This window comes from Gymnoscopelus microlampas, assembly GCF_963454915.1.
Source record: "Gymnoscopelus microlampas genome assembly, chromosome: 12".
Taxonomy (NCBI): Eukaryota; Metazoa; Chordata; class Actinopteri; order Myctophiformes; family Myctophidae; genus Gymnoscopelus; species Gymnoscopelus microlampas.
Window position 1 is genome coordinate 38755187 of NC_139949.1, and position 19089 is coordinate 38774275.

The window sequence follows — 19089 nt, forward strand, 5'->3', positions numbered from 1 at the left end:
CAAAAATGCCTTTGCTATGATATTTCTTATCCATGTTTTGACAATGATGGATTACGTCTATGGAAATGTACAAAGAAAAAAACATAAACCGGAATCCTTTAACACTTATCTCAGCAACATGCTAATGGTGTCCAAAGGTCTGAAAACATACCAAAGTGAATTTAAGTTTTTAAAATTTACATTTAATTAACATTTGTGGTCTTTAAAAAAAAAACAGTTGCACCTGAGACCTTATGCCAAGAGTCAGGGGTGTGTGTGTGTGTGTGTGTGTGTGTGTGTGTGTGTGTGTGTGTGTGTGTGTGTGTGTGTGTGTGTGTGTGTGTGTGTGTGTGTGTGTGTGTGTGGGGGTGCGTGAGAGAATGACTGAGTAAATGTGTGTGAATGCGTGTGCTTGTGTGCGGGTGCGTCCGTGTGTGTGTGTGTGTGTCTGTCTGTCTCTGTGTCTCTGTGTGTCTGTCTGTCTCTGTGTGTCTTCTGTGTGTGTGTGTGTGTGTGTGTGTGTGTGTGTGTGTGTGTGTGTGTGTGTGTGTGTGTGTGTGTGTGTGTGTGTGTGTGTGTGTGTGTGTGTGTGTGTGTGTGTGTGTGTGTGTGTGTGTGTGACAGGGCGCATCCAACAAGAACCAACATGGTTCCTTGGGCAGATGGTCTGCGTATGTGTGTGTAATTTTGTGTCATTCTTCGAAAAGTGCTTGGAGGTACAACACCTGACCCTGAGTGACTGACACACACACACACACACACACACACACACACACACAGGTTTGTATTAATATTCTTGTGAGGACAATGGTGATTTCTTTTTATGAATGCCATTTTTAACCGTGAGCCTACAGTAGGGCCAAAAAAAGTGTAAATCATGACTATCTCTAATCCCTAAACCTGATTTATAAATGTCTAATCCTAACCCTGACCCCAACCTGAAGGTTTTTCAAATTGTACATTTTTCTTGTGAGGAGGACCAGGAAAATGGTCTTCACAACGCCTATTCCTCAAATTCTACTGATTTTAGCTACAGTATAACCATTATTTTTATACTTTGGCTATTCACAAATAGCAGATCTACAAGCTCATAGTCTGCTATTTTAACATTCATTTTGTGCAAATCTTTGAATACATTTTTTTTTTTTTTACTCAAATCTTTGCTTCTGGGGGGTCTCTGGAACAACATATTTTGATGGGGATCGGCGGCCAAAAACATATCATTTTGGGGGGGTCCTTGACAAGAAAAAGTTTGAGCACCACTGATGTTCGCATTAAAAATATACATATTCAAAGATTTGCAAAAGAAAAATCACAATTAAAAAAAGATAGCAGATATAAAAAAAACACTTGGTCCTCCTCACAAGTATAGTAATACAGACACAACACACACACAACCCTGACTGCTGACACTCACACCGCCTAACGTCTCCGCAAGGTAAGTGTGTGCTTGTGGTCACACATCAAGATATCTCCCATTGGCTGTGTCACCTGCAATCTGGACGGGCCAGCTGGTCTAGTGACACGCACATGCACACGCACACGCACACGCACACACACACACACACACACACACACACACACACACACACACACACAACACACACACATCAAGATTCTGTCTTGCTAATATTGTAATTTATGCGGTCCCAACACCTGGTTGATATGAAATTACTGTACAGAAACATTCTGTTAAGCATGTTTCTTAAATGGTAGGTCATGACCAAAAACTGGTCACAGCCTTGCTTCAGTTGCCTGTGGTTGGTCCATCCATGATGCAAGTATCAATATGTTCTACTGAGCCCGGGTTCCAGGGTGGATGAGGATATTATTTAGGCTACACATTATGTACTCAATGTCTGTTCCTTCAGGACAAGAAGAGCACTGCTTGGATCCCAAGAGGAGATGAGCGATACAGTATGAGCTAGAATGAATCTATAATCAATGAATTGCCGTTAAGAATTATTTATTTTTTGGGCTAGTGAGAGTTACAGGTATGTATGTGTGGTGTGATATCAGATGTGAGTTTACCATAATCACAGTAATCCTTAATCATATTCCATCATATTCAAGGGCTTTTGGAGAGAAATGAGACAGACTCCACTCAATAGAGCCCTGCAGAGCTGAGGTGTGTGTCTCTGTGTCCAACTGATGCTCGTTAACGCTCGTTAATGTTACATACATCAAGGCAATTATGTTTCTGCACTCATTTTCGGTTTCGGACAAGCATTTTCATTTTGATCCTAAAAAACGCTGTTATCAATTCATCGATCGATAAGGTTATCAACTATCAATGAATTAATAAATCGATAATTTGCATCCCACGCATCAGTAGGCAGTGGGCAATTATATGGATATTATATAAATATCATGACAGAGACTAGATATTATTGTCAGGGATTTAGCATATTGTAATATTCTGATATGGCAAAAAGTGTCGTAGCTCATAGCTACAAGCTCATAGCGCTATGAGCTTGTAGATCTGCTATTTTTTAGAAAAATCTTGAAAGTTTTTGCAAATCTTTGAATAATATTTTTTTAAGCGAGCATTTGTAAATCAAATCTTTGCTTCTCTTGGGTCCCTGGAACAAAATATTTTGAGATGGGGGTCCGTGGCCAAATACATGTGTTTGCGGGGGTCCTTGACATGAAAAGGTTTGGGAAACACTGCTCTAGATGGCTCATGTTGCTATAGGAGCCACACCATGAAAATGGCTTCTGAATAGCCCAGATTTTCCTTGAAACCTTAAAGGTGGTCAAGTGATATTTGTTTGTTAAAATAAGCTCTGTATTCCAATATTAATCCTAGCTATATAGAGTGTTTGTTCAATAGCAGGGGTCTCCCTGTCTCTCCAGCTCTTTAGTAAACTAAACAGAAGATATGTTTTCAGATCAGGATACCAATTTCCTCCAATCAGGAGAGAGAACTCATACAGGATAAACGAGTGAAATTGGAAGTGATGAAGCAACGTTTCACAATTGGAACTGGATGGAACGCTATAAAATTGAAGCTGAGAAACACGTTCTCTCTCTCGATTGGATGAAATAGTTGTCCCTCCTGAAAATGTATTTTCTGTTTATTAAAGAGTTATAGAGACGGGGAGACCTCTGTTACAGAACACACACACTCTATAGCAATGATTACCATTTCCATTATCAGAATATAGAGCTTTAACCTTTTTTATTTAACCAAAAAAACACTTACAGCACCTTTAAGTATATTTGGAATCACTAGGCTAGTCTGTCTGAGAGAAAATACTTTTACTCAAAGTCTGACTCTCATGCAGAGATACAGACTGTCGCAATATCACGATTAAGTCGCTTAGAGGTTCTAAATGTCTGTTTTCGATTAACTGCCCAGCCCTACAATGAACATAAAGCTGTTCTGAACACAGGACGTACAGGTGTAATAAGCAAGCAAGTCACATTTCACACAACAAATAGCACAGATCCTGTTCACTTGCCTCCCTCCCCACCCATTATTGCTGATCCGTGAATAAAAGTACAATGCTCTGTGTTAATGTATCAAGACAGAGTGTACAAGAAGAGCGTACTAAGTTCTACTGACGAAACCAAACGGGTCAATTTGGTTCCATTTGTACCCTAGATTAACAGCTGATGAGTTGATGACAGCAGGGGCGGACTGGAACAATAATCCAGGCCGCGAGTCATACATACACCCTTCCAGCCGCCACCCTACCCAAACACTGCAAGAACACACACGTGCCCAGCCGCCCGCCCGCCCGCACTCGCTCGCCCGCACACACTCGACAGCCTTAGCCATGAACAGTGCTTCAGACCATTAACAATAGTCAATTGTCTGAGGTGTTTAATTTCCTGTAACAAAACATTATATTCCGCATACTCTAGGCCCAATAGTCACTGCAACACTCACTTCTTTACAGCAGTGGTTCTCAACCTTTTCATCGCCCCAAAACAATCAGATATTTCAACTGGGGACCCCCCAAAATAATAATATTTGCACTGGGGACCCGCCACCCTGATAAACATTTGGAATGTAGGATTTGAGGCAAGTTTTTATAATAGTTTGTTGATTACTTTTGATGCAGTAATGGTCTTTTTCCTTTCTTTTCCCCCGCTTTTAAAAAAAGTATTAAACAATTAAACAGTCGTTAAATTGTCACTTAACTGTCATCTGGGGACCCCCCTCTCATTGACCCACAGGTTGAGAACCACTGGTATACAGTATGTCACAGGAGCACTCTGTCCAATACCATTCAATCACAGCATTATTCCATTCCACATTATATACTAAGTAACCCCATCATACACAACCATAACAGCTCTCTATCACACACAACCACAGCTCTCTATCACACACAACCACAGCTCTCTATCACACACAACATAACAACAGCCCCCTGGATATTCATCCAATCCATTTCTCTTCCCAACATACCATTACATCTTCTCACCAAAATGTGTCCCTCAATACAACAGTCACACAAAAGTGCTTTAGAACTCCTATACAATAATGCTACTGTCAAAAAAATGTATGCGAGTGTAAAACATTGAATTGTATGTAAATGCAAACGTACTGTAACAGTCAGTTGTGTGTGTGTGTGTGTGTGTGTGTGTGTGTGTGTGTGTGTGTGTGTGTGTGTGTGTGTGTGTGTGTGTGTGTGTGTGTGTGTGTGTGTGTGTGTGTGTGTGTGTGGTATGTATTCATGTAGGGTCATAATCAAAACATTAAGGTAGTTTCCAAACGTTGCTGCTGTATCATCATGACTCAATGTATTCATGTTTCATCTTTACAGGATTATTGCTGGACACACACAAACACACACACACACACACACACACACACACACACACACACACACACACACACACACACACACACACACACACACACACACACACACACACACACACACTGCAGTAGCTCTGCCATTGAAAACCTATAGTACCATTAGCCACGAGCTAACGCTACTGTTTACAGCGTTTACAATGCAGTTATTACTGCTTACACAACAATGCCATTTAAAACCGTTCAAAGCACAGACAGGCGTCAGGCTGGCGCTCCGCCACTAGACATTAATGTGAAGTGACTGTAGCGTTTATTATTATTATTAATATTTACCTGTGCCCAATATGACAACGTCAAATTCAGAGGGGAGATTCTCTGCAGCCATGTTTAGTTGTTGTCACCGTGCTGGAGGTCATGTGACCATACAGTCATGTGACACACTGATGACGTTGCTGCTGCGCTGGCTGCGTTGCAGTTCATCAGATGAAGCTGCTAGGAGGAGGAGGCTGATCATGTAGGGGTGCGTTTGTAGTTCCATGATCTCATGGTTTTTCATTGATTGTATACTTTTTTTTAGACATAAATATAAATAAATGCACACAGTACAGGTAGTCATACACTTGATAACACAAAAACACACTCAACACAAAAAGGTCCTGTGGACTTTCCATTGAGGTCCTATACATGTATTCAATTCATCAACATCATAAAAACAATATATATCATGCCATCATCAAATATATATTTTCATGCCAGAGACCCCCATACAATATTTGTGTTTTTAAAAATATTTGAAAAATATTACAGATGTGAAAGGTTTGTTTTGTTTTGTTTTTAAATAGCAGATATACAAGCTCTCAAAGCATTGCAATGCAACGGTTTCAAATAGCCTATGTATAGGGTCAAAGTGCATGGTTAACTGAATTGACAGGTGTAAAGGAGTGGGTAAAATTATTTTCCATACAAATTTACATGAATTGCTCTCACAAAAGGAGAATCAAAAGGAAAAACAACAATCCTATATACTCAAGGTAGGCTATGTAGGCCTATATACTCAGAAAATAAAAGAGTACTTCAGTCGGTTGCGCAAGTAAGAGACACATAACAACAGATATCAAATGTACTAAATGTCTGGGAATGGAGTATAGTATACAGTAGTTATATATAGATATAGTGCATGCATAAAGTGATTATAGTGCCATTATGACTGTTGCCAAAACATGCCTCTATTAGGGCTTAGCACTGTTCAGCAGCCTGATGGCCTGGCCGTGTAAATCCTAGACCATAATATTAGTCCCCATGTGATATCTTTATGTAAATGTGTGTCGTCTGCATAATTATAACATACTTTGTTGTTTTCCATAATCTGAGCCAGTGGGAGCATGTACTGTAGATGTTGAACAGAAGAGGCCCCAGAATGGAGCCTTGGGGAATTCTGCATGTCATTTTACCCGCTCAGATATGTAATTAGTACCTAGACACATAAGTAGGCCCTGTCCTTTAAGTAAAATTCAAAGCAATTTAGTAACTAATTTAGTCAGTTTTAGTGTATAGGCTATGTTGTGGTCGATCTTGTCAAATGCAGATTCAGATGAGATCCACTAGTGCTTAACCAGGAGCAGTCTCTGTAGTGTGGACAAACGGGAGGTTTTATATAATTGTACGTTTCTAGATGTATTCTTTTTTTAAGAGTGGCTTGACGACTGCGGTTTTCAGGGCCTGTGAGAAACCTGAGCAAAGAGACATGTTGTCAATTTGTAGGAGATCTGAGGCCGTGCAATTTGAAACATTTTTGATAAAGGCTGTTGGCAGAACATCAAGGCAAACAGGAGGAGGATTTCAGATGTTGTATTAATGTCCTCCAAGGTCGATCTGATCAAATTGTGTCACAGCATTTCAATTTCATTTTAGGTGGACACCACATCCTATATACCCCCAGGGGTCCTTGGGGGGTACCAGGGGGTCCCCAGCAAAATGAGTTAATATGGTGTCGTAATCATTTTAACCACTTTAACCATATTTTATACTTTGGCTATTCAAAAATAGCAGATCTACAAGCTCATAGCGCGGCACCGAGTGCAGCGCTATGAGCTTGTAGATCTGCTATTTTTGGGATAATCCTGGCATAAAGATAGTTTTGAGACAGGGGGTCTGCAGCCAAAAATAAATCTCATTTTGAGGGTCCTTGACATGAAACAGTTTGAGAACTACTGCTATACCCAAAATGGATGTGCTGACTGTTTGTCTAATTTCCAGTTGCTGTAGAAAAATAAACTGTTTAGCAGATATAAAGATATAATATATGATATCATTTGAAATAATTTCAAAAATACACTACACTTACTCTTCACATTATGACAGAGTTTATTTTGTGTGACAGACCAAGTCTGAAGAAGTACTCTGTGAATATATAGGAATCCTATGGCAGCATACTCAAGGTTCTTTTGTGGAGAGTGGGGACAGGGACACGCAGTGTCCATTTTGGCATCCAAACGGCACTACAAACCTTTGAGTTAGTTTTGTCACCATCTTGGCCCAGTTGGCCCTCTGTCATGCTGCCAAGGCAGCCATCTTGTTTTATGGGTCTTTTTGGCAGTGCCAATTCCTCCAGGTGTTTTAATATGACTAGTGTGCACACGTACACAATGCACACACACACACACACACACACACGCGCGCGCGCGCGCACTCACACACACACACACACACACACACACGCAGAAAGGGAGGGAGGGAGTGTGATCTAGCCAAAACACTGATAGGTTCTGTTTCATCTTTCCTCTCTCTTCTAAAATCTCTCTGCTTTCTTCAACTTGAAACGACCAGATGGTTGCAAGACTTCAACCTCCTCTCCTGTCCTCTCCTCTGTTGTCTTCTCCCTCGCACCACTCCATTTCACTGGAGAGCTTTCCCTCTCATCTCTCTATTCGTCACACGGGGGTCAGGGGTCAAGCCTACCATTCGATCCCCTTGAGGAGATGGCCCCGCATTGGGCTTTTATTTCCTACAAAAAAATATTTAAAAAAAAAATCCAGAAGAGAAATGAAAGGAGATGGGACAGAACCTCAGCTGCGATAGAAGGTCTCTTTTGGGTTTGTAGTTGCTGGGATTTCTTTCTTTTTTCTTTCGTTCTTTTTATTTTTCGTTTAAATATCGTTTTTAATTCATCCTGTGCCATTCCCGGCAAACAGCAGACGCTTTTAGAAGGGTCGGTTTTGTTTCCCTCAGCTCGCCCCCATTCAAACCACCCCCCCCCCTTCTCTCCCCCCATCATACACCACTCATTCCCACCCCCCCGCCCCCTTCTCCTTGGCTCGCTTACAAACATATTTAACTGCCGGTTAAATACAGGAACCATTTTGTTTTTTAGAAGGGAAAGCAGACTAAGAGAAAAATGAGCGCAATCAAAGAGAGGAAGTCTTTATCTTTCAGCTTTACCCCCGAAAAGCTGCTGCCCCCCCATGCACCATTACTACCACTCCACACGTGTGCGCACACGCACAAGCACACACACACGCACGCACGCACACACACACACACACACACACACACACACACACACACACACACACACACACACACACACACACACACACACACACACACTGTGACACACACACGCACGTACGCGCGCGCGCACACACACACACACACACACACACACACACACACACACACAATGCATCTTGTTCTCTGTGTTCCCTATTTTCTTTTCTTGGCGTGTCATCAAATGTGTGGAAGCAATGTTCAAAAGTGTGATCAATTACCGATTACATACTGGGAATGTAATCACCAGTGATGTCCACCAGAATACTCAAAGTCAGTGATTATGTTTCGTTTCACTTTGGAATCAAATCCAAAGAATCTCGCTTGAAATTCACAAGTTTATTCTAATAACTCAACGAAAATTACAAGTTGGAATATTTCAACTTTGCTTCATTTGCGTCAGCCACCCGGTGCAAATTTGCATCTATTTGCTTTGGATTTCGCTTTGGCTCCGGTGTATACACACCGTCACCATTAGAGGCCAACTTCAGTGGTTTTACATAGACCATTATGCCTTGCGTATTTCCACAGTAGCGCTTGCCAGAAGTAACATCCGTAGAAAAATGTGGCTTTAGCACTAAACCATTTCTCATTAAAATAAAGGTGCCATCACTTAGTTGCACCTGATACCATGCAGTGAGCATTAATGGTCAGTCATTCTTGCTTTCCAGGCATGAGACCTGGTTTGATTCCTGGCCAATGCATGCATGCAGAACGTTTAAGCTGTATGGTATATGCTGTATATGTGCCAAATAAGCTCAATTAGCAGAGCTGTTGCGGCCGGGTCTTGTCTGGGGCATTACATCTACACCCTCGCGCTGCACGCATCATGCCCCCCTTTATGTACCTCACACGAGAACCTCCTCCATGTCCTGCTAGTCCTGCCGACTACGCCAGATGTAGTGATTCGCACCGAGCTGGGATCGAACCCCCACTCTCCCACTCGGCAAACCGACACACAACCCACCATGCCGATAGAGCGGCGTGTCTGGTGCATATATACACACTGCGTGTGTGTGTGTGTGTGTGTGTGTGTGTGTGTGTGTGTGTGTGTGTGTGTGTGTGTGTGTGTGTGTGTGTGTGTGTGTGTGTGTGTGTGTGTGTGTGTGTGTGTGTGTGTGTGTGTGTGTGTGTGTGTGTGTGTGTGTGTGTGTGTGTGTGTGTGTGTGTGTGTGTGTGTGTGTGTGTGTGTGTTCGTGTTCTTGAATCCTGAGTCTTGAATCTACCATGCTGAGCTGTTCAAAATGAAATTACACTCAAATGTTGGACGTTTAAATGTCAATTTACGGTGATCTACAAGCTATTTAATACAGAATTGATCAGTGAACTGATATACTTGGATAACAGATCTTATTTGAATAAAGTATACATTTGGTTTTAGATCGTGCTACAGCCTAACATAAGACACACATTTTGCGCAGCCCTATTCTGAACCCATTTAAAACTGGTGTACAGGGACAGCAAGCAACACAGAGTGAGCCTTCTGAAAGCCGGGGGAAAGCCCGAATTGGTCAGAAAGCCAAAATTGTTTTGAAAGGATTATTTTGGGTTGGAATAGGGAGCTGAAATTGGTCTCCTGATGTTTGACCATGATCAAAACATTAACCGAACACCTGTTTGTGTTTTGGGGGTGATGTTGGCATATTAGTTTTGTGTGTTTTACAATGCTACCGAAAATGGTCTGTTATTTTCCATTATTTGTGGAAATAATGATGAACCAATAAGAGGAACCACTGACCTCAATAGTAATCAGATTACATTTCTGATAATCAGCCATTTGAGTATAAAAAAAGAACATACATCTTAATCAGTAATGTAATTACAGTTTTACAGTAACCCTTCCAACCCTGTATTTTGGTTTGAAGAGCATTGAAAGGGAAACATAACAAAGCAAAACCGGTGGTCCTCAGGGGGGTTTGTCCTTCAAAAACAAAAACAGTCCTGGCGCAGATTCTGTTTGTGACATTAAACAGCCTTTTGTAGTGCGTTGTTGCGAGGTGTGAACGACACTGCGAGCTGATAGGACCACTGTGTTTTCCTTCCAAAAGGCTTAACGATTGATTATTCTTTACAGGTTTTTTTTTTTTTTTCATTTTTAAAATCTGCTAGCGACTGCGCTACGCAGCTTCTGGAGTCTTAAGAAAGAAAGAAAGAAAGAAAGAAAGAAAGACCTGAAAAAGCTCACTTAATATGAAAAAACAAATGAGAGAGGAGAAAGTGAAATTCATATGGAGAACGAAGGAAGACGAAAATGGAATGCGCCACAGAATGAGGAAAGGATTGAAGGTCAGACAGACAGACAGACAGACAGACAGACAGACAGACAGACAGACAGACAGACAGACAGACATGAGACAGAGACAGAGACAGAGGTGGGAGGAGGGGGACGAGAAAAGTTGGGATTCAAATAGAATAAAGTGTGTGTATGGATAGCCATGAAGATGAAATGGTCTCAGTGACATTGAAAAAAGTTCGGCTCATACACATGAAACGACACATGAAACAAAATGGCCGTCCACAGAGAAGCCACTGAGGTTTTCTTGGAAACGGCTTCGAGAGTAAAAAACCCTGAATAGGATGAAGAGTGAAATGCACACAAAGTGTTCATTAGAGATATGAGTCCGTGTCCAGGGACAACATGGTGCTTATCGCTAAACAGTCTCTCTATGTGTATTTTCAACCGTTAACCCTTATGGAACCAGAATTCCTTGGCTGAAAATACATTTTTCAGTTCTTACAACCACAAATAAACGTGGGGAAGCAGCATTTAGTTTTTATGCACCACATATCTGGAACAAACTCCCAGAAAACTGCAGGTCTGCTGCCACCAGTCGTGGAAAAAGTACTCACATTTTTTACTTAAGTAAAAGTATCATTACTGCAATGTAGAAATGCTCTGTTACAAGTAAAGGCCTGTGTTCAGAATGCTACTTGAGTAAAAGCACAAAAGTATTGGCATCAAACTATACTTAAAGTGCCAAAAGTAAAAGTACTAAAATATTTGAAAATAGAAGATCTACAAGCTCACAACACAATGCGATGCGACATGTTGTGAGTTTGTAGATCGGCTATTTTCAAATAGCCTAGATATAAAATAGGGCTAAAGTGGTTAATGTTTTATAATGTAATAATGTATATCTGTAAGTTTTCAAATAATTGTAGTGGCGTAAAAGTACAATATTTACCTCTGAGAGTAAAAGTATAGTATAGACAAAGTAAAAGTAAAAGTATAGACAAATGGAAATACTCCAGTAAAGTAAAAGTACCTCAAAATCTTATAAGTACAGAACTTGAGTAAATGTACTTAGTTACTTTACATCACTGGCGACCGGCTAGTCTCATTCTGCTGATTACTGTTCTCTGATACACTTGTGGTAGTGCCCCGTACAGACGTTTGTTGGTAATGTGTTCGTCCTATTTGATATGTTCACTACTGGCTCCCCTCCCAAGCTGTAGAATGACCTCTGACTTTGTCAGTCAGGACTGCAGAGTCACTTCTCATCTTGAACACTAACCTCTTCAGACTTAGCACTTATCGCATGTATAAACTAGTATGCCCAATCCTAAGCCAGTGGGCCTCAAAACCCCACCCCCCAGTCTCTGTGATTCGCTGAATGTGCCGAAGGATCGCGGAGGGATATTGCTCATTTTGGTTCACGTGATGAACCTATTCCGTTCACGACGGCTTGCCAACTCAGACGGCACGCTTGTTGGTGCGCGAGGGCATTGGCTGCTCGGCACGGATACTCGCTCGCCTTGCAGCCCGCACAAGTCTAAAGGCCTTGCTGTCGGTGGCACACCCACCTTGTGATTAAAGCTCAGGAAAAAAGTTAGTAGAACCTTGCACACATGCAGGAAGTTGAGTGAACCAAAATGGGCCTTCCACAATAACAACAAAAAACGTACATTCTACCTTTACTTCTGCTCTGCTTACACTGAGAGATATGTTTTTGTTTTGTTTTTTACATATAGATGCTTAGTAGGCCTATAGATATTATTTCAATGCTGGTTACAATACTTTGAAACTAATACTTGTTTTCTTGTACTGTACTGTCATTCCTTGATTTCCTTCGCCCTGTTGTTGATTGAGTAAGGTTCATGGGCCTTACTCAGACCTTGCACTTTGAATGTAGCTCAGAATGACGGCATCTGCTTAATTATACACTGTTAATTATACTGAATATTGTGCTGTTTATTATCTTGTTAGAGGATCTGAACTGACGACTTGCTATTTCCTAACATTTTGGTTACCTGTGGACCCTAAGAGGAGTTAAAATTCTTCTCTCTGTCTCTTCCCATCTTTTAGCTCTTTCTTTTTATTTGTTGATCCTCTCCATTCCTATCTTCCTCTGTGTCATATCTTTCCTCTTCTGCGCCTTTACCCACTCCAGCACGGACTGAGAACATACTCTCTCTCTCTCTCTCTCTCTCTCTCTCTTTCTCTCTTTCTCTCTCTCTCTCTCTCTCTCTCGCACGCACGCACGCACGCACGCACGCACGCACGCACGCACGCACGCACGCACGCACACACACACACACACACACACACACACACACAGAGGTGCAGTAGGAGGAGAGAGAAGATGGAGAGGGGGGTCGCTCACTGTTAGCGATGTTATGCTAATCATTCTAGTGTCAGTCATCAAACAGAGAGGAAATGCTAATGACTACAATAGCACACCATTAGTCAGGTTAGCTCGCAAATTAAAAGCTGGATTGAAACTCAGCCCTCAACGCTTTAATCTGGCCAGGTAGCTATAGCTCCCTGACAGCAACCTGCATGCCATTAAAGGTCTCATTATGTTATTAAAAAGGGTCAATCTGCACAAAAACACCATAAAATGTCGGTAATTCATGGAAAATATGAAATGTAATTTTGAAATAAACTTTCAGTTGAAAAGAAAATGTTGAAAACATTTGGAAATTATTGATTTTTCATTTATTTAGGGGGGATGTTTTCCCAATGGGCCCTGAGGCCCTCAAAAACTGCTATTCTGGTGGTTCCTAGAGCCAGATAAAAAGCTTACTGTGGGTTGTAACAACTTTCCATAGAATGTTAGGATGGCTAAGTCTCTTCTTAAAACACACTTGACACTGTTATGGTCTATCTCCCCTCTCTTCCATCTATCCTCATCATTTGTTTTATTGTTATGTTTTATTATGGTTGTTTTATGTTCTGTTGCTATTATTTTATTGCTTTGTTTTACTTGTTTTATTGATGCTGCTATTATATGTTTCTAGGAGGATCACCTCCGTGGTTCCCGTTGTTTGTTGTTTTTACCCTATAAAGCACCTAGACAGGCTGATCTCAGACAGGCTTGTGTTTATCAGTGTAACGGGGTTGATATCAGGAGCTTGAGACTTGATGTAAACTGACCTCTTACTTGAACCCATGGCCTCACTTCTCATTTCAGATGGCCCGTTTAAGGCTGTTCATTGTCTGCTCTCATGGTCACATTGTTCCTGGTGAGCTATTTGAGCCCAGGCCGTATCCTCATGAACATCTCGTTGCCAGAGGTCAGTCACTCCATTCCGCTCCTGTTCTCTTTTGAAAGCCGTCAGGACTTGAACCCACATTAGAAACATCACCTCCAGCCCCAGAAATGTAGATGTAGACTGAAACCGCAGATCAAAAGTGACAGTTTAATCTAAATGTTAGTGTAAAGATAACAATTGTGATTGTCCAAAAGTACAAACCTTTCTTCTGTGAAAGAGAGTAGCTTGATGGATGGATGGATGTTTGTTATTGTTATTGTCACCAACCTCATAAGAGCTGTCATGAATGGACAGATGGAGAATAGTTTATTGTGAATTCAATTCAAGTCACAGAATAATAGCTTCAGATTTGCTTCAGATACCAAAACAAAAAAACTGTCAGAAATGCTAATTTGCTGGTGTATAGCACCATATCGGAATTTAGCCAGGGAGCTTTTATGTTGCTTTGTCAAAAAACATTTAATCTAATTGTCTGTCCAAACTAACCTTGACACAAAAAGTTCTTAATTAATTTCTCTGTGGTTTAGTGATGTTATTATGCCATTTCTGCTCTCAATGGCACATCTCCAAATCTCTTTAATTGGTGGTTCACCCTGTTAGTGTTGGTACAGCACATTAACCCCATGGCATTTCTATTCTGGGTTTGTCATGGGCCAAAATGTACAAACATTTTCAAAATTCTTCAGAAAGTTTGTTAAAAATATAGCCAATTTATAAGCTCACAAAGTGTCACATTGTGATGTGTTGTGAACTTGGCCTATTGTTGAATACACTTAGTATAAAATTGAGCCTAAGTGGTTTTAGACAACCTTGGTAATACAAATGCGTATTTTTGTTTTGTACCTCGGAGGCTCATTACTTACACAAGTTGGCTTACACAAGTGACTAGATAGACCAACAGACAGTGGTGTAAAGTAACTAAGTACATTTACTCAAGCACTGTACTTAAGTACAATGTTGAGGTACTTTTACTTTACTGGAGTATTTCCATTGTCTTAACTTCTATTCCATTACATCTCAGAGGCAAATATTGTACTTTTACTCCACTACAATTATTTGAAAACTTCAGTTACTAGTTACTTTGCAAATATAAATTATTACATCATAAAACATACATTAACCACTTTAGCCCTATTTTATACCTAGGTTATTTGAAAATAGCCGATCTATACAAGCTCACAACGAGCTTGAAGTTGCAAGCTTAGATCTGCTATTTTCAAACATTTTAGTACTTTTACTTTTGAAACTTTAAGTACATTTGGATACCAATACTTTTGTACTTTTACTCAAGTAAATATTTTATTCCGGACTTTTACTTGTAACAGAGTACTTCTACATTGCGGTATAGATATTTTTGCTTATGTAAAACATTTGAGTACTTTTTCCACTGCAGACAGAAGACAGACAGACAGACAGACAGACAGACAGACAGACAGACAGACAGACAGATAAGTATACAGACTTATCAGTTCTGGAATCTGTTGCTGTATTGTGTCTTAATAATGACATTTTGTGGCGCTCTCTTTTAATCACGAGCTAGTGTTTTTAATCTGAGCAGGTAGCCGGCTGCATGGCATTTAGTCCCCATTATTCTCATAATATGCCAAATTAGAATGCACACCTCTCAAAGGTTAAGCACCAATCGCGCTTTTAATTTGAAACTTCAGCTGATGTATGAGGTGGCGTTGCAGTCATTTACATTTCACAGCCGAAACCTCGTATATATCAAATATTCTTCTTCCTTCCAAGTGTGTGAAGTGTGGTCTTTTGTAGAGTTCTCCAGTCATCGTGTTTCACAAAGTGTAAATGAGAGATATTGTTCAGCGTAAACCTTTTTATAGACACACACAAGTTCACATTTCACTAGCCGGGGTCAGAGGGCACACTGCATGTAAAATCCATTTGGTTCCATTTTTACACACTCTCAGAGTCAAAATAAAACTGTGAAATTTACTGTGCAGGCTATAGGGCAGGGGTCTTCAATGTTTTTCAGCCAAAGGACCCCTTAGCTGAGAGAGAGATGAAGATGGATGAAGTCAGACAGCATCTTCAAGCACTTTAAGCACTATAGGAAAAATGGGCACCAGGACAATGGGCAAACAGTTGTATCATGTTTACTATTATTGTTGTACTGTTACAATGTCATGAGTAACCAGAAAGAAACAATACACAAGACATAACAATAAAGAATACCTTGAACCTTGAGCTTCAACTTGAATGACATCACTTCATCAGGGGAGACAGACAGGGGGGGACTTGAACACAGTGGCTCTCCCTCCAACTCTCTCACCCGTCCTGACTCTTAGACTTGTGGACTTCCACACACCACCGCCTCACCGACCAGCTCTCCCTCTCTCTTCTAAAGGCCAGCCGTAGCTGAGTGGGTAGAGAACAGTGGTGGAAAAAGTACTCACATTTTCGACAAAAACTATCAATGTAGAAATACTCTTTCTGTTACAAGTAAAAGTCTTGAATTCAAAATGTACTTTAGTAGAAGTATAAAAGTATTGGCATCAACATGTGCTTAAAGTACCAAAAGTAAAAGTAGTCATTGTGCATGTCCCATTGCAAGTTTTCAAGTGTATTCAAATCTTTTGAAAATCTTTTTGCAGATCTACAAGCTCACAATGTGTTGCATCGCAATGCATTGTGAGCTTGTAGATCGGCTATTTTCAAATGGCCGAAATGTATATAGGGCTGAAGTGGTTAATGTAGGTTTTGTAATAATAATCAAAATCCCCATTTCACAAGTTTTCAAATATAAAATAAATATATATATTTATTTTATAAATATATATATATATAAAATATTTAGAAAATAGCAGATCTACAAGCTCACAATGCGTCGCAAGTAAAAGTATTGAAATTTGGAAATATACCAGTAAAGTAAAAGTACCTCAATGTACTTAGTTACTTTCCACCACTGTAGGTAGGACACTGTACCAGCGTTTCTGGTATGTTATTATTGTCCATCACAAGCAGGCATGGTGAAGACTCCTGTCCATGTGCACACTATCTGCATTCATTGGGATCACCTGCAGAATCAGATAAAGATATGTGGTAAGTTTGAGGGGGAAAACAAACTAATTTATTAGATTATGGGTAGTTTATATAAAAAGGGGTGAGAGTCCCAAACTCAGCTGTCAGAAACATCTCTCACCCAAAACCGCCCATCCACTCCACAAGTCCCGCCTTCGACACGCCTGCTGGGCCAATGAGATGCTCGTCCGTGCGCTGTGCCGTCTTCTGATTGGCCGTGAGGGCGGGGAGGTGAGGAGGGCGAGGAGACGGGGGGGCGGCAGGGGGCGGGGCTCATAGACAGAGCACGAGGTAGCGCGGTAACGAAGTAAGGACCTGACAGAAACCTGAAGAGTGATAGAGAGAGAGAGAGAGAGAGAGAGAGAGAGAGAGAGAGAGAGAGAGAGAGAGAGAAAGAGAGAGTGAGTGAGAGAGTGAGTGAGTGAGAGAGAGAGAGAGAGAGAGAGAGAGAGAGAGAGAGAGAGAGAGAGAGAAGCGAGAGAGAGAGAGAGAGAGAGAGAGAGAGAGAGAGAGAGAGAGAGAGAGAGCAACAGAGAGGGAGAGGAGAGAGGAGAGAGATAAAGAGGTAACAGAGAGACAGTGTGTGTGAGAGAGAAAGTGGTAAGGGGGAGAGATAGAGAGAAGAGGGAGAAGAAGAGGGAGAAGGGGAGAGAGAGTGTGTGTGTATATGAGAGAGAGAGAGAGAGAGAGAGAGAGAGAGAGAGAGAGAGAGAGAGAGGCAGCACAGTAACAGTTTACCGTCGCACCTTAACGGACTCAGAGCAGGAGCAGAGACAGAGAGGAGAACACCACTGGAGGATAAACATCTATAAAGAACACTAAAAGTCACTCACATTGTTTTAAATATATATATACAAATATATATACAAGTGTTTTTATTTATTCTTATTGTAAAACCATGGCGGGCTCTTCCTCCAACCCTCTCCTCTCCGGGAGGAGCTCCACCACGCCGCCCTGCACCGACCCTCTCTTCCACTCCGACCCGCCGTACAGCGCGCCCAACCCGGCCAACGGCGGCCACGGCTCAGCCCTCCCTCCGGTCCCTCGCCTCCCGCTCCCCGGTCCTCTCGGCACTGCTCCCGGTCCTCCCGGTCCTCCTCCCCCGCCACCGCCGCCGCCACCGCCGCGCCTCGGACCAGGCTCGTTCCTCGGCCAGAGCCCGGCGGTGGTCACCCTGAACGGGACGTCCGGCGGCCACGGCGGCGGCGGCATGGGGGGCATCGGCGGGGGTCTCACCTCCTCCTCCACCTCCACCTCCACCACCGGCACCATCAACGACTGCAAGATGGTGGAGCTGCACGGCCTGAAGGTGGCGTCCTTCCAGGTGAACGGGCTGGAGCTGATCTGCCTTCCGCAGGTGTTCGACCTGTTCCTGAAGCACCTGGTGGGGGGTCTACACACCGTGTACACCAAGCTGAAGAGGCTGGACATCTGCCCGGTGGTCTGCACCGTGGAGCAGGTCAGGGTGCTGCGGGGCCTGGGGGCCATCCAGCCCGGGGTCAACCGCTGCAAGCTCATCACCAGGAGGGACTTCGAGGCGCTTTATAACGACTGTACTAATGCCAGGTAGGACTTTATTCATTGTTGTTAATTAGTTGGTTTCTTTCTTTCTTTCTTTCTTTCTTTCTTTCTTTCTTTCTTTCTTTCTTTCTTTCTTTCTTTCTTTCTTTCTTTCTTTCTTTCCTTCCTGACTAGGGAAAGAAAGAAATAATGAACTTGTATTTGTGCTGGGGGGATTTTTTATTTTTTATTTTAATGTTGAAAATCAAATGAAAAGATAATTCAAGAAAAGAAAATTCCTCAGCATTTAGGCTCATGGGGTCCATTTGGTTACATTTCTTTCCTAAGTTAAACACTGTTTAACCCAGGAAAGAAATGTAACTTAAATGCTGTGGATTTTCTTCTTCTTTCTTTCGTTCCTGAGAGTTTAACTCTGAGAGTTTACAAAAGTAACCAAATGGACGTCCATAACATAAGGCTCCGTTTGTAACTTAGTTACAAATAAATTAATGCTGAGGATTTTCTTTCTTTCTTTCTTTCTTTCTTTCTTTCTTTCTTTCTTTCTTTCTTCTGTATATTTTATTTATTGCCTTATTTTTATTTATGTTATCGTTCACTGTTAAATCATTAGTGTTAATTTAACTCTGTGGGAGTTTACCAAATTTTGCGTACACAAATGATAAATATCACTGTCCATGTGCTACCCCTCTTTATTGATTTCAAAGACATCACATAAAAAACTAAATTCTAAGTACATA

General features: G+C 41.5%; 2 protein-coding genes across 3 annotated transcripts in view; one reads left to right on the top strand and one right to left on the bottom strand.

The window, feature by feature from the left end:
- Positions 1–5181, bottom strand: part of LOC311056854 (rab proteins geranylgeranyltransferase component A 1-like) — a 41419-nt gene extending 36238 nt beyond the window's left edge. For both annotated transcript variants that reach the window (XM_084073693.1, XM_084073692.1), the window contains exon 1: positions 5084–5181. In XM_084073693.1, coding sequence (XP_083929819.1) covers positions 5084–5135 — 52 coding nt within the window. In that variant the 5' untranslated portion in view covers positions 5136–5181. The remainder of the gene's footprint in view (positions 1–5083) is intronic.
- A 12548-nt stretch (positions 5182–17729) lies between these two features.
- The window catches only part of LOC311057321 (dachshund homolog 1-like), a gene marked incomplete at its 5' end in the record, with an annotated part of 42194 nt that continues 40834 nt past the window's right edge, over positions 17730–19089 (top strand). The window contains one exon of the mRNA XM_084074276.1: positions 17730–18397. Within this exon, the coding sequence (XP_083930402.1) occupies positions 17730–18397 (668 nt within the window). The remainder of the gene's footprint in view (positions 18398–19089) is intronic.